The sequence below is a fragment of the Crassostrea angulata genome, chromosome 3 (assembly GCF_025612915.1).
Source record: "Crassostrea angulata isolate pt1a10 chromosome 3, ASM2561291v2, whole genome shotgun sequence".
Classification (NCBI taxonomy): Eukaryota; Metazoa; Mollusca; class Bivalvia; order Ostreida; family Ostreidae; genus Magallana; species Magallana angulata.
In genome coordinates, this window is record NC_069113.1 from 20,739,714 (window position 1) to 20,756,901 (window position 17,188).

At 31.9% G+C, this 17,188-nt stretch overlaps 1 protein-coding gene across 1 annotated transcript; it reads right to left on the reverse strand.

Annotated features, from left to right (window-relative positions):
* Window positions 1-241: 241 nt before the first annotated feature.
* Window positions 242-12,117, reverse strand: LOC128179075 (MFS-type transporter SLC18B1-like). Its single transcript, XM_052846568.1, has 14 exons — window positions 11,990-12,117; window positions 10,275-10,496; window positions 8,250-8,345; window positions 7,908-7,981; window positions 6,192-6,339; window positions 5,317-5,385; window positions 4,151-4,241; window positions 3,630-3,775; window positions 2,468-2,566; window positions 2,217-2,311; window positions 1,849-1,944; window positions 1,490-1,564; window positions 1,164-1,257; window positions 242-886 (listed from the first exon to the last, which is right to left on the reverse strand). Exons 2-14 carry the CDS (start codon window positions 10,494-10,496, stop codon window positions 770-772), a joined length of 1,422 nt encoding a protein of 473 aa, XP_052702528.1. The 5' UTR covers window positions 11,990-12,117; the 3' UTR covers window positions 242-769.
* Window positions 12,118-17,188: the final 5,071 nt, after the last annotated feature.

Below are 17,188 nucleotides of genomic sequence, written 5' to 3' on the forward strand. Positions count from 1 at the left end.
TTTCAAGAAGAAGTTAAAAATGTAAAATTGTTAACGCACGACGCACAACGCACGACGACGGACAAAGACCAATTGCAATAGGTCACCTGAGTGACTCAGGTGACCTAAAAATTGAATTATCATGGAGTTGCCCCCCCCCCCCCCCAACTTTTTTTGGAGGATGTAAAAAATTAATACGAAAATCAGGATTGAAATTGAAGTTATATACTACGCCAGCCCCCCCCCCCCCCTAAAGTGTTTGACTAATTGCAGTTCTTTAGAAGGATGAAAAAGTTAAATGCTTCTATAGGGTAAATTTTTCTTTTAATACTGTCCATAAGTCTTTGTACACTTGTACACACAAACACCCCCCCCCTCCATATTTGAAAATACTATGTCCCCTTCTCAACAAATTGTGCTAGGGGATAACGAATGAGAAATATCCAACATATGACTATGTGGGCCATTTCTTCTTGTTCCCTGTAATTGTCAACTGTCAAGTTGATTTGTTCTTTGCTTACATTTGAGCATTTATTAATTAAAAATGATGAGTATTAAATTAAAAAAAAAACCTTTAAAAACACACAAAAGGCTTACATTATAAAGGTATATCCCATGTACAAAGAAAATCATTCGTATTGTTGTAGTTTTTACAAATTATATCAATATACATATATATATATGTACAATAACAAAAAACATACACAATATAGCCAAAAATAAAAAAAATATATAAACTGGACATTATAAATATATAAAATGCCTTCAAATACAATAAATCAGTGACTGTTCACACCCCACTGATAGCTGCCTCACTGGCTGTAGGGTCATATAAGTGTACGGATCCCTGATATGGTTTTCTAGGAGAGTTTGCTCGACATATACTAAACACCAATAGTATCACCACCTGTTGATTAATAATTAATTTTTAAAATATTATATAATTTATCAGCCAGAGAAACATTCCAATGCATATATCTTTTCTGAAATTCTTAATAAACAATATATTTCATTTTTATTAAAAGCTGATTTCTATTATGCAAAACTTTCTATTTTACTGTAATTTATGACATTTAAATTTTTCTCGCACATACTTCTGAAAAAGCATATCATTTTTAAAGCTAAACATATTTAGAATATAATTATGCAAAACTTTTCAAAATGCATGAACGAGAGACACTTACAGAGAATGTAAGTAAACCGGCACAACCTGTTGCTGCCCAATCAAAGCCAAATTTATCAGCTAACAATCCTCCTATGGTAGGCCCCAAGAATGCCCTATAGTAAAATAGAGAAACTATACCATAACACACAGATAAAGAAATATTATATCATAAAACTTTCATCACATTGCAAAAGTGTAAAAGATAGAGTAAAGTGAACAGAAACTGTCCTTTAAAATAACAGTTATCGAGTTAATAAAGAGTAACAAAACTATGAAAGACGAAAGCAAAAAAACAAAAACAAAAGTGAAACTGAAAGTGAAAATAAGGTCAATTAAAAAAAATACCCAAGTGAAAAACAGGAATTGAAGAGACCTGACACCATCCCATGAGTGTCCATATTTTCTTCTAATCCAAGCTCTCTATAAAAATCAACATATAAGAAAGGTTATAAAATATTGAAGATCCATTAAAGGAAAGGAAATTAATCAGACATTCATACCAGTATAAATATACATGCTAAAAAACTGGAGTTATTTGCACATGCCTCACTGATACTAAAATTGTTTAGATTAACAAGAATTGTCTTGCCTCCAAGTTTTATATGAGTAAGTCATGTTATTGAAACAATAATATTTTTTTTTTTTCAAAGTTGAAAACATTGGTAATTATGATGATAAAAGTCTGCATAATGAGGAATTCTTACTTGGCAGATTCAAGCACACCCCTAAATGTTGGAATGATGGCACAACCAATTCCCAAGCCCATTAGAGCCAGTGATGATAACAGCAACCAGAGCTTGCTATAATGTTCAAAACAAAATTAAGCTATACAAATTTAATTTTTTTTAATCAGAGTCTTTGTGGAACACAACATACACTTACTGCTTTCAATTCTATTTTCAAGAGAATAAAAAAGTGGTTTTCTTGATGTGTGAAGTTTTGCATCCTTTACAATTAAATGATACAATCGTTGTTTGAGATAGATTGTTTGTGATATATTCTCCAAAATACTTTTTTGTACATGTATCTTCTGGAAGCACCTACATGTACTAAACATATACATGTAACTTACAATGGTAAGTCGGGTATCAGTGGAGTGGGTCCCATCAATAAATATCCTACTGCTGCTACCAAATTTCCAATACTAATCATGGTTTTAACATAGCCCTGAAATAAAACCTTGCATTCTGACTTATCAGATAAAAATGAACTATGCACAGATTCATAATAAACAAAATATAATACATTCTTTATTACATCCTGAAATTGATTTAAAAATCCTCTCATATACCGGTAAACTTTTAAATTTTTTTTAAGACAAACCTTTTTGTCTGTAAGATATCCCCATAGTGGAGCTGTGAAGGAATAAATTCCACCTCCTACCAGAAACATCAGCCCCACAAGCGCTGCTTTGCCTTTTAACTGTTTGAAATAAGTCATGATCATAGAGTATGATAGAATATTGGTAAAAGATTTGCTTATTCATAGACAATTTTTATATTTTTGAAGATGGCATAAAATGCAAAATAAAAACACAGTTAAATTGCAATAATTTAATTCTGGTTGTAACGTGCTTTCTGATTAGCTAAAAATAATTCATATGGTACGTATAAAGAATATATTGCCATGTGGTTTATAAAATAAAAACTTCCCCAACGGTTTCTGTGGTTTCATTAATATTCAAGGGTATCAATTTTCGTGGATAAAGTTAAAATCACAGTTTCAAGGATACGTAAATTCGTGGCCAATAACCCAATCAATACAAAATATTAGTGGAAATTGCAGTTCAATGAATATTGAATTTCAAGGATAAACTTAACAACGAAATCAACGAAAATTGGTATTCAATGAATATTGATGAAACCACAGTACCCAGTTTACATTTGTATAAATTGGGTAGCTATTGAATTCATTCCTTAAATAAATGTCAATTAATGTATGGAATGCAATGTTGCTTTGAAGGGGTCCTCCATCATAGGAAAAGAATATGAACAACACAAATCATTTAATGAAGGTTCACATACTGTAGATTCCTAATTAAACACGAGGAATTAATATTCGTGTAAAATCACAAGAAGCACCCTTTGCGGATTTTCACTATTATTTTCCATAGAGTTGAGAACTATAAGAAATAAGGATAAAAGTTCTGCATTCACAATTTTATATTCTCGCGATTTGATATAAAACAGGGAGATCGCGGAATTAAGTACTCACGAAATATAAGGAATTTACAGTTAGTCATTTATTGATGATGCTTGATTTAAGTATGGTGATATACATGTAGAAGGTGATATAGAAGGTGATCTAAAATGAAAATGAAATGCTTGTACAATTCACTAATGCAGTATCAATTATTTAAATCAATGTGGAACCATTCCTAACCAGAGTTAATCCATAGATTCCGTAAGGACTGTGACGTACATAAAGATTAGTTGAGAACACAAATAACTACACTTTGATAAACATACATGTAGAACACATATACCTCTGGTAGCTTTTCAGCATGTAAAGCTAATGTTGGATCCAGAAATCCCAGGGAAAAGCTCCCACATGAAATGCAGAGCATTAGGACCCATGAAAATGGATTCCAAAGAAGATAAAGAATGGACTTTTTTCTTGGCCTTGGGGCATCTGCGATGACGAAATATATATATCAGGATGAATATATCAACCTTTCATCATACATGTATATGAAATCAAAAACAGAATTTGTTACCATATAGGGTAAAGTTTCCAAAAAAATATATTAATGTATATATAAAAAAAATATATATTAAACTAAAGAAATTGAAAAGAAACAATAGGCCCGTGGGCTCAGGTGACTTAAAAACTGAGATTCTTTGGCAAGTTCATGGAGCACATGTTGATCTCTGATGACCTAGTCATTATTAATTAATTAAAAACACAATCTACTAAAAATGTGCACCTCTGTATATTCATATCTTATAATTAGTTATGGCTGTAAAATTTGGACTGTATTTGACAGTACATATTTCAGCTACTCACCATTTATTTCCCCGAGGAGAAAATATCCAACCACCCCATTTACTATTGTTATAGATCCAACTACAAAGAACGGCAGTCCAAAACCACCCAGCTGTAAGAAAGCATTTGCATGTGAATATACTAATAATTTCATTTATCTATCAAATAAATGGCCAAGAATAAAGTTTGCACTACAGTTAGAAAAGATTAGATAAGATACAAGATCAATACCTTTCACAAAAATAAAATAAATGAACATTTAATATCTGGAACTAATCCCTTTGTTCAACTGATTAATCTATAGTCGGAGATTCAGGTGCTGCCAGATCACAGTAAATATATTGCATACAGTAACCCAATTTATTTGAAACTAATTGGTAACTGTTAATTTCTGGGAGCAAGTAGTCATTTAACTTGAGATCTAAAGCATAGTTTATGGGAAATTAAGGTACAAACATACATGTAAATACATGTATACTGTAGAGCTACAAATCTGCAGCAAAGTTACAACATGTACTAATTAAGTCCATCAACCTGAATTTTCCCATATTGCTACAGATCTGCTGCTAACTCTGGTCATTTTATACAGTTTCTAATAACAATGAACCTGCCATGGGCAATTAATAACTAGAGGTACTGTAATGAGAGTAGGCCCTTATCATAAACTATTATTATACTTTAATGTTAAAATAAAATACTGAAATCTGATTGGTTTAGACGCGGCTGATGATCCGTTCTTTTACCTTCAGCGTTAGCAACACACTTGGCAACGGGTAATACAACGAATTGTTACATGTGCGTAAATTATGCGCGTACGGTTCGCCATAGAATTCACGTCATTTCTATATAAAAGCAGTAAAAAAATCTCTAAAATTAAGACATTCAGAATAATAAAATAAATAGTCACTATGCCTGTTTGTCAGGATAACAGTTGAAATTGACACCCCTAAAAATCCATTGTCAACCTCCGCTTTGCCTCCGTTGACAATGTTTTCCCTGAGGTGTCAATTTCAATTGTTACCCTCCCAAACAGGCACTATTTATATAGTGTAATACAAGTAGTTCTTTTGTGAAATTCAGACAATACAGCATTATAAAACATGTCTGTCTATTTAGCATGAGGAAGGAAATCCAATGACAACAATCTAGTTTTAATTTTAAGCATTTCCTATTTTATATTATCTTACCTGATAAAACGCCCCACCAACAGCTGGTCCTGCAATCAAACCTAGTCCACTAAAGGTCTCTAATAAACCCTGCACATAGAAAGAAAGCTTTTTTATAAATCAGCACTGAAATGTACAAAATGAATGAACTTACGACAGTTCAGTAACAGACTTATTTCAAACCTTAATATGGTACTTAAACTGTAAACCAATTTTTATTTGCGACGACATTTTTTCGAAGTTTACTGGACACAAACTGGTTCGCAATGACTAATTTTCACGAGTAAGCCTTATAAAGATATGTGTTGTTATAACAACTATACAACAAGGGCTGATTCGCAGCGGGAAATATTCGCGACGACAATGCTCTCATGAACATCGTGAAAATTTCTTGTTAGCGAATAAATGTTGGTTTACAGTACCCTCCATACATGTACATATGGAAATTTGTTATAAACTTTCCTCTTCTTGGCTTGTGTTTAAAAATGATAACATCCTTATCACAATAACCTTATGCCAAAATAAGACATTTTTTTGGCTATTGGTATTGCCATTGATAAGTTAGACCAAAATAAAATGTAACAACATTAAATAGTTATACTTGTATATGCATCATACTCAAACTTCTACAAAAAAGGATAACTCAATATATTAATTTATCTGCATTATTTCCTCAGACCTCTTTTAAAATTGCAATAAAAATGATAGAATCATTTGACCAAATGTGCAGATGTCTGAGATATCAAACATAATTGCTTTTTTTTTTCAGCTGAAGATGAGACATAAGAATGCTTATGGGTGATCGAATCATCTATTAAAAGATTCAAAATGATTACAAACTGAAACATCAATATTAACATGAATATCTACATTCCAATGATGGACTGTATACTTACAAAAACAGTTGCAACATTGTCAGGGAACACATTGGCAATAATGGCAAAACTTGCAGTGACAAACATGGAACATCCTAAAGCTTCTACTGTTCGACAGAGAAAACACATCACAATATAGGTAGTTCCATCTGGACTCTTGTCTAACAATCTGAAAATATGAAAAAATGAATAACTCGGTACAATATCATAAAATTTCATATGACAAATATGTTTGCAGACCAGTATAAAAAAAGAAGATTCTCATTCAGTGTGAAATTAGAACCATTTTTATTAATAACAAGATCTTAATGGACATTTGGTAGGAAGTAACTACATGTATCTATTTCTTGCATCAAAACAAGTTAAAAATGACACTGTTTTCCAGTGAAATATGCACAGATGGTCTTAGCTAAAAAGCCAGACAAATTTTGTTGATTTCATAGAGCCATGGCTGAGTGGCCAGCAATGAAACATGCAGTAATTTTTTTTGTGCAAGCTCTTGTTAAAATGTTTCTAAAACCTCCATGATTGGTACTTTTCAACAAATTGCAAAATGCTACCATCCCAAAAGAACAAGGGCATACAAGGCGTTGTACATCCCCCACTTGGAACAATGAAGACAAAAGATATTCAATTTAAGTTTAAATATTAATTTTTGGCTTTCACAATGGAATTTAGTCAATATTTTGCTATAATTTTATAAACACTTCAGGTATAGGTTTCCAATTTAAGCTGCACAGCTTTTAATGCCAAATCTTGGATCATTGACTGTTTTTAATTGCTAAATTTAGGAAGAGATGGGTCTTGTTTCCATCCTAAGAGTAATTCTATTTAAAGAATAATTTTTTTCATATTCATTATTCATTTTTAAAAATGGAGTCTAGACCCATAATGGTTTAAATTTGTCGTTTTCCCCCAAAACATTTCACTTCATTGATAATTGCCAAACAATTAAATTTATTAAGCTTCAACTGTAATGTGTCAATGTAGCTCATTGTGTTTGGCGGAAGCTCCTAGTCCATCCTTCTCTGCTGAGAGGGTGTTCGAATCATAGCTAGACGGCGTTTTATTTTTAATTCATTTGCTTTTAAATAAAACATTTTTTATAGAATTTTATTAGATTATTATGAAAAAAAATAAATTAAATATCCTTTACATAATGACAACAATTACGTAATTCAATGTTACTGTAGATTTCTAATTAAATGCGAGGAATTAATTTCCGCGTAAAATCGTGAGAAGCAATGCTTGCAGATTAGATTAGTTTTGAACTATAGGAAATTATAACAAAACATTGGTGATTGCAATTTTATATTCTCGTGATCTGATACATAACAGGGGAATCGAGGAATTAAGTACTCAAGTAAAATAAGGAATTTACAGTATGTTCTGTACACACAACGAGTGATGAAAATAGCGTTAGCACAGTATAAAATCATGCTTAAAAAATAAACAAATAAAACTAAGGAGATTTTAGTATCAAGTATTATAAATGTATACCTATCTTTCATTTGTCAGATAATGGAGTTCTATATTACACATGCACTGATGCACACTTTCAAATGTAAAGATTTCTTATATGTTCATTTGCCATTTCAACATTCTGGGTACGGGGGATTTGTCAGGCCTTGTATGCTCTTGTCCTTAAAACGACTTACAGAAGAGATATTTTGCAATACACAATATTGTAAAATCAAAAGCAATCATACATAGTAATAACTGAATATCTGAACATACCCAAATAGTATTGCACAAGCCCCACCCACCATGGTTCCAGCAAGGAACATGAACTTTGACCCAATTCTTGTAATCTACATGCATGGAAACAAAATCAATAACATTTCATACAAAATATAAACAAAAGCGTCACCAAATTGACAATTAAATCCATAAAAGATTTTCATAAAATTATATTTATAAAAAAAAAATCAAATTCCTTTGATTCCTTTTTTAATGTATTAAGCAGCTAGAAACAAATCCCATCAGGGATATATAGTGTGTGATTTAAAAAATAACTGTATTAATGCTACAGCTGAATTTATACAAGCTAGTCTTTAGAGAGTACTATGTTCTACTTACAAAATTTCCAAATATTGGGGATGACATAAAAATCACAAATTCAAAGACTCCAAAAATAAGGCCGACCACAGTTTGTGACACACCTTTTCTTTCTGCCTGAAATTTGATGCAATGTGTATAGAAAATGAACACTTATTTATTTAAAGTTTATCAAAAGTTGAAAGTACACGCTCAAATACAAATTTTGAGGATGCAGATTTTCTTTTTTTTTTAAATTTCAAATTTTGATAAAGCAACAGAAAGGATGACTGCACTTAATTAAGGATGACGTTTACTCAGAATGAAAAAAAATTCCACTGATGATAATGAAAAACCAACTATTGTGTGTTATAGACCTTTTATTGTAGTGTTATTTTTCATTTCCAAAAAAGTAGGTCAATGACCTACTTTTTGAGTTAATGGCCATTGTATATTTTTGGAAAATTAAAGGAAAATCACTTAAAATTTTACACTATGATTGAGATTTTCTTAATTGTGAAAATAATACAAATTGCTCAACACTTTTGAAAATGAAATACAATTTATGAATGGCAGTGACACTAAATATATACAAAGCATTAAGTTTTCCGTCACAATTTTTATAAATATTCCAGTCCCAATTTCCTCTATCACTTTTCAAATTCCTACCCATTTTTGATCCAATTTTACAAAAAATTAAATGATGATAATACAAAAACATTAATAGTATTAAACTACTTATATTGATCTTATTCTGTTGGCATATAATTTATATGAGGTCAATGATCAAAATTTTGAGATATGGTGTCTTTTCTCGTTTTTAAGCAAATTTCAATATTTTTTAAATTCATGCCATAGGGTTATTATAATGAATAAATGAGGTAAAACTACCAGAAAATATGCAAAATTATATAGACTAAAATATAAAATATATTATGCCATTTTATATGCTGCACAGCTTGCGCTTCTGCGTTTGTATATTTGTGCATTTTGACTACCGTGGCTATTCACGTATGTTAAAAATGTACAGTTACCTGTATTTATTTCTAGTGCACAATGATAAAGTCACCAATACACAACTGTGCAGTTTTTTCTTATCAAAACCTGTTTGTGCTTGTATGCGTATGTTTGTCAGTCGTTTGATACTGATCATTTTGGAAGCAACAATTGATCAACTAAAACAACAGTATTTTTCAATGTGAGCATGGAACAAAGTTAATGGTACGTAATCTTTCCTTTTTTACCTTCTAAAGTAAAAATCAAGATGTACAAACATTCCGGCAAGCAATTAAATATTGTGAATAAAACAGACAAAAACCACGTGCGTCTGTTGAATCGTAAACACGTTGTAGACCGTCATGCATTGCAACTCATTCACTGGATTGGAGAATCTGTTTGACGAAAATATTGTCACGTGTTAAATAATGCTATCCATATAAGGTAGTGTACCCGACCTGTTTAAGAGATTATCGGTTCTGTGCTATACTGAATAATCTACTTCTTAATTCTGATTGAGCTTGAAATTGTTGACATCAGCTACTGGTTTACCATCATCAATGGCTACTTGTACTTGCCAATATTTATATACCGGTATTTTGTTTTAAAACCTTTCAAAAATGGCTACATGCAGAGAGAGAGAGAAAGAGAGAGACTAGAGAGAGAGAGAGTGAGAGAGAAAGAGAGAGAGGGTTTTTTTTAATTATAGTACTGCTATCCTAATTTTAGACACCTCATTGAAATACATGTATTAGATCAACCCTCCATGCATATTTATGAGTCTTATCTTCAATCAAGGGCAAACAAGACTAAATTCAATATATATGCAGAGCAATAAGGGTAAAAAAAATAATGAATTATTTTATTGCAATGCAGTTTAAAACCATAATGACAATAAATTTCTATTAGAAATTGACCAAACTATATAACAAATGACTGAAAGTAAAACAGAGTCAAAAATAAATGTAACAAAATTAAGTTACCAAAAAAGAACCCAAAATATGGCGATTAGTGCAGTCATCCTCTCTAATTTTGAAAAAAAAACCAAAACATATAGCATAATTATCTTACCTCAGCTGGAAAAAATGGAGCTAACAGAGAAAAACAAGTTACACTAAAAAAGTTCACTGTTGCCATGGATGCTAGTAGAATCTTCTTTTGTCTGGGAATTTTTGAAAATGAAAAGTCATTTTCCTTTTCATCGTTGACATTGCTGATTGGGTCTTTCCTACATTCTGAAGAATCAACTGTCCGCTTTAACAGAGGTTCTCGTTCACCTCTCTCTGGCTGCATCTGTAAATTAAAATAAAATTATTTGTAAAATGAATGAGCATATTTTGAAGGTTAATGAAAGAAATGACAAAAGCACTGAAGCATTTCTTTTCACCTCGTGGCTCTAATTTCTAACCCAAAACACTGGGACATGACTTTTCCTTTACTGCAAAACTCTATGAACACAATTAGAGGGTGACCAAGAACAAATAATTCATTTGAATTTCACTGGGTGCCTTAATTCATGTATTTACTAAGTATAGTTGGTATTTTTAGGGGGATTATTCCAACACCAAATGTATTTCAAATGATAATGACTAATAACTGAGGTACGTTCAAACTGGAAAAATGAAGGGGACAAAAACCGTGCATATTAAGATTTTAACCCCAACCATTGACCAAGGCTTGGGCTGAATTTCTAGACATGAATTACATGTATGAAGTTCTAACTATCCTGAGAAAGCCCATATTTTCAAGCTGAGCGCTAGCTGGTTATAATCTCTAAACAAAGATTATCAAGATACCAATCCCTGAAATCAGCCAAAAATAGGACTCTACCCCCACCCACCAGTGTCTTCCCACCTTGCATTATTATTTTAAACATTTTTAATTGATTGAATAAAACATCATTTTGAAATCAACTGTTTAGTGAATTATTCATTTCTTTTCATCAATTCATTTAAAACTTTTTCTTTTTGAAATATTTTTTTTAATGAATAATGTCTTTAACCTGTTTTTAAATTTATAAATGTAATTTAAAGCAATATGAGCTGCAATTTTCATGTTGAAATTCTTTTTAACGAAAATGTTATTTTCTAGTTAAAAGACAAAAAATATCATGGCTTTTAAATTTCTGTTATCCATATTTTTGTGGGAAAAGGCGTTAAGAAGCCTTAATTGACACAAAATTGAATTATTGTCGTCTGGTACAAAAACTGATTTGCTATATATTCCTTAGAAGAGAAATCTTTCTTTTTACAAAAATTAATGATTTGTTCTAATCTTATTTATCATAAAAGTTCAAGTTACATGCAGACTTATTATACTAGCAGGTTTATGCACTAAAATAAAATTTCAAAAAATACATCTCATCTTGCTTTAATTACCATGATTACAGATCATCTATGTAGGATTGGTAACATATCTTTAAAATATTTAGTTTTTCTCATTAAATAAATTGAATGACAAATCACCATGGTAGTCATGTATTCAAAAGAATACAGGCTACACTAATATTTTAAATTAGTATTAATAGATTAATCGCGGGTATATAAACAAATTTTTACAAATTCAGTTAATAAGATTTTCTTACATACATGTATTTCCATCACTTCACTCAGACAGTCACATTGAGGCTACACTACCGTATAATTATACCGGATAATATTACAACTATAAAATAATCTAATAACTGTAGCCGGCTGCAGAGATCTTGTAAATTATCAAGATTTTACCAGGGACGTACATACGTCCCTGATTTGACTTAAAGGAAAAAGGTTATCATCAATATTTACCTTAATTTGCGTGCAAGAAATACTAGTTTGTGCAATCTTGCACACTTTATACTATCAATACCGTGTGCTTGTACTGTTGCATATCGATTATGCAATAGTTTTATAAGATGAAGTCCTTCTAGCCAAACTGGAAACAGCGTTGATGTTCATAAAATAAAAGTAAACCAGACAATCCTATGATTCCCGGATATTAACCCCGCAAAAAGGGGGGGGGGCGGATCCGGCCCCGGAATCTATTCAAACTTTAAATTTTCATAGTAAAATTCAATCCCACCTCCCCTTTCTTTTAATAAAAATATAAACCCTCTACCTGGAGTGGTGTATCAATATGGAAGGGGGTGGGGGTGGTGGTGGGGGGGGGGTCTTTTTTATTACATAAAAATATATAGGGCGGCCATCTGATAAGAATGAAAACATTTCTTGAAGTGGCTTGTTTTTGCCCGAAACTGGCTAAAACTACTGCCAAATGTTTAAAAAGCAATAAAGATGATATTCTACATTTTACGTGTGTGGCAACGCACTTTGAAAAAAATTTTCAAAGTGCGTTTTGGTCGAAATCAACGCACTTTGAAATATTTTTTCAAAGCGCGTTATGAGTGTAGACCAACATTTTTTTTTACATCACGACTCTAAACGCACTTATTTGAAGAAAATAAATTCTTAATTTTTTTGGTAAACATTTAGATGCCTAAAGTTGTGTTTATATATGAAATATCAATTGATATTTCGTTTTCGATGAACCGATACGGCGGTCCATTCTTTCAGCAAGGGAAATAATAGCGTCATGCATATGGCGTTGACAAGGACCTTTCTCATGCGCTGAACCATACTGGATGAGCTTCCTACATAGAACATTAATCCTACCACTGGATTTATTTCCTCCCAGAAGCCTGATGGATTGTGTTTGCCAATTTATTAGAGATCAGATACAATTGTATAGATTTATACAACAATTCTTTGAAGGGGGTCATTGCACCTGCCGCGGCCATTGAAAAGAAAAACAAAAATATTCAATAGGGCACATACACCACTGCACGAAAAGTCGCGTTTAATATAATTTTATAGATTCGTTTACCAAATTATATTTCTTGTTTTTAATATAATTTGTGTATAACGTTATATTATATGCAAAATATAATGTCATTTACTTGATTGGATTTTATAATAAAGTATAATTAGATTTAATGCGATATACAACAAGAATAATGTAGTTTAATAGAAAAAATTATACGTTTCGTTTAAGAAAATTGACATTCATACGTAAATACATTTATACATAAAGTTTAATAATGTTTCTGGTATTCAGGAAATATATATGATAATTGATGTGTCAATAATATGTTATTTTATACAAAATAAAATGTTGTTTACGTACTCATTATTGCAAATACACAAAATCGTCTATATGTATCAAACTATCTGATCATTATGTTCTGATTTAATCATGGGAGGGGTTCGAGACGGTAAACACAAAACATCCTAATGATTATTTTTTTCAGACACGTATAAGTAGATTAGATACAATATACAAAAAAGAATAATAAAGTTTAATAGAAAAAATACATAACTATGATAATTTTAGTTTGATCTTTATATGTAAATTTGCTTATACTTGAAGTTTAACTAAGTTTGATTTGCATTAAATATACGTGATAATTAATGTGCCATTAATACATCTTTCATTTAGAATAAAATATTGTTTATACACTGATACAAACAGACAAAATATCATAAAGCATCCAATATTATTATATGCTGCAGCTCTGAACTTACATGTACGTGGAAGGGGTTTGGGACGAAAAAAATACCCACTAAATTAATCACTTCAAGGAAATATTTGATTTGTAGTATAAAAAAAAACTCACAAAGCAAATAAAAAATATTTCACTATAACAATTGATTCAGGATGAGAGAGAGAGAGAGAGAGAGAGAGAGAGAGAGAGAGAGAGAGAGAGAGAGAGAGAGAGAAAGTTTGTTTAACCTCTACGCGCATGCGAATCAAATTAAGCCAATCAAAAATCGAGAGAATTCTGAACCCGCCAAGCTGCGATGGAGATAACATGTCGGATTCGAGTGAAGTAGCTAGTAGCGAAGTAGATCTATCAGAATTTAGTGCTCTTGGACTGATGAATCATCAGATTCGTACATCGACGAAATCTTTAGGAAAACATCCATTGTCAAGACTATTGTCAAGTGCCGAAAGGGAAGAAAAAGTCACCACCATGTCAAGCAGGTAGAGCGCTCGTGAGAAACAAGATGGCGAAACAGTCCCACAACGTCAGTCCTTTGCCTCAACTTCTGTTCTTACATGTAGCAGCACCTTGGAGATAGGTTCGCCGGCCAGTGGTACCAGTTGTTTAAAAGGTATGGTGGTGATTATGGTATCGATAAACAAGCGTCCCATTAACACATGCTCTTGTAATTTTATAGTTACTTCCCCTTGTGAACATGATTATTTCCCTTGTAAGAAGTACAGTCAACTCGTAACCAAACTGATTTGTAATCAAAAAGTCGGATAGTCCGAGTGAAAAATAACTTCAAATTACATGATTATGCCCACAGTCATAACTTTTTAATATTGATATTCATTTCAATAGATATTGTCGGGTATGTCATATTATCAAATTACCATATTATCTACCGGTATAAGTATTTGTACCCACAGATGCTTGGGGACGGGACCCCCAACCCCCATATTCACCCCCCCCCCCCCCACATTCACAAGTTATTTTTTCACCATTTGACACCTTATGAAATTAAAGAGACCATCATTTCCAGCCTGTCAGTACTTTTTCAGTTATGAGCCCGTCCTATGATATCGCGGTAGTTATATTATTTTGTTAAAAAATCTATCAATACGAAAATATTTCCAGAAACTAATGTTTTGTGAGTTTATATACCTCAGTAATGTTTAACGAGTCTGTTTTCAATGTCTAAAAATATTCCGACGTCAAATGTCAATTTCAGCGCGTGCTACTATAAGTAAACAGAAATACCGCGATACCATAGAACCAGCAATATGATAGAAACAAGTATAAATAATTTAAGGATTTCCTAGCGAGGTGTCAAATTTTACAAGATGGTGTCTGCTGACATTGCAAATTCTTTGCTTTTTATACCAGGGGTATATATTTTATTTCTACATAGCTTTTGCGTTAATTGTGTTTTTTAAATGTAGCATAAATCAACATATAGTTAAAAATAAATGATAAAAAAATAACCCGAGAATGGAGGGGGGGGGGAGCAATGATTAAACACACAAGTTTCAAATTTAATCAATGTTGATTATAATTTGTCCCAAGTTATTGCTTCCATCACTTTTTGATGATTTTTTATAAAAATACACCTACACTCAAATAGAAGTACAGTTGAAATGGATGAAATGGAAAATATATCCAAGATATCTCCATTCAATGACACATAATTTTTCACTCATAAAAGTTCACAGGAAGGTAAATAAATTTCTTGCGGAAATTTATAATAGGAAATGTCTACATCTTTTCACCATCTGGAAATCACTTGGAATATATACCTTGCACAAATTTTCGTTATCCAGGCTATTTCATGGCTGGTGCAATGAAAAATCCCCATAGACTATTTTGAGTTGTATATTGAGATCTGAAGGGGCAAAAGCCAAAGGGGTGTTTCAAAACAGATAATCTGAAGATATTTCATATCTATTTTGAGGATGAACATAATTTGAGCACATAGGTATTTATGATTATCAAAATATCAAGAAAAAGTGAACGAAGAAAAAACTCAGGACAGAGTGTAGCTATTAACCAAGAATTGCTACCCATTATAGTCACAATCTGTGACCTATTGATTAAGAGTCGGCTTGGGTATACGAGTCGGTTTGGGTACGACTTGACTTGATTCCCGTTAGAGGCCTAGAATAACTCTTCAATGCCTGTATTTTGATTTATTTTCACTATTTTGATGAATAGGACCAGCATCGTGGCCACTTTTCAAGTTGAGAAAGATTGAGTTTCAGCAGGAAAAAATCTTGGAGGGGCAGAAGGAAATCATCGCTAAATACTCTCTGAAAGTAATCCATCGCAAAAGAAAGGAAATAAGAAAGTTAAAATATGTGTACCCAGCCAAGTACATGTAAGTATATTTGATGTCAATAAAATATTGGTCTGATTTGCTATATTTAACATATAACCGCAAAAAAATATAGGGATGGGACAATACACCAGTGCATCATGGTATATACTTTGACAATATTTGGATCGATACATTTACCATTAATACAACGATACCGTAGTGAACTTTTTTTTATATTTTCATAAAATATCCGAGCTTCATATACCAGCTATTTTAAGTCTGCGCGCCTAATATGAAAGTACAAAGTAGAGCTGAAACGAATACCATAAATCAGTATTCGAATATTCGTGAGTGCTATTCGATTCGTATTCGAATATTCGTAGACGTCATAGACAATGTACTAAGCATTTATGATAGTTTGTATTACTAAGTGGGTGTATGTGTAAACTGCTTAATGTCAGTTCGAAGTTGACACTTAATGCATGAGTATCCATTGAATTGGGTGCGCATTTAATTTTTAAGCAAATAATAATATACTGATTTTTTAAAAAATTTCCATCAATAACAATCAAAAGAATTATTACTTCTTTAATAATATACTGCAGTCCTGACTCCTGGATGAAACCGATACGTAACTTCGTAAGTCAGTCCAAATATTTCCGCCATGTTTGATATAGTATTAAACAGAAAACTGATAACGCTCATAACTCCGGAAATGTTCTGTTTATTTAAAAAAACAAAACGAATTATATCGAGGTATCTTTTAAAAAAAACTTTCGATGTACATTTCGATATTAACTCTCCGAAGCTCACACTCGTTCAAACAGTTAAGCAATTTTTTTCTTCAGCGTCTGACATGAATTGAAAAATCCAGAATGTTTGTCTCCGTTCAATGTAAACCCTGCTTTTACTTTCAAGGTAAACAAGCATGGCGGAAGAGTCTATTACTGGGGTAAGTAATAGACTCTACCAAGCATGGCAGTCATAGATGGCTTTATATTTACTTTCGTTCCGAGGAAAATGAAGTAACATGATGCTGCATAGTTTACAGTGCTTGATATGGGTGTTTAACATGTGATCGAATATTCGATATGCTAAATATACATTCGAATATTAGAAATTTACTATTCATTCGCGAATATTCGAACA

Excerpts from the sequence above, each read along its gene's own strand:
- LOC128179075 (XM_052846568.1), bottom strand. The coding sequence starts at position 10,496 with ATGCAGCCAGAGAGAGGTGAACGAGAACCTCTGTTAAAGCGGACAGTT. Across the intron at positions 7,982-8,249 it reads CCCCAATATTTGGAAATTTT|ATTACAAGAATTGGGTCAAA; the intron begins GTAAGTAGAACA and ends CCATGCATGTAG. Across the intron at positions 887-1,163 it reads CCGGTTTACTTACATTCTCT|GTGGTGATACTATTGGTGTT; the intron begins GTAAGTGTCTCT and ends ATTAATCAACAG.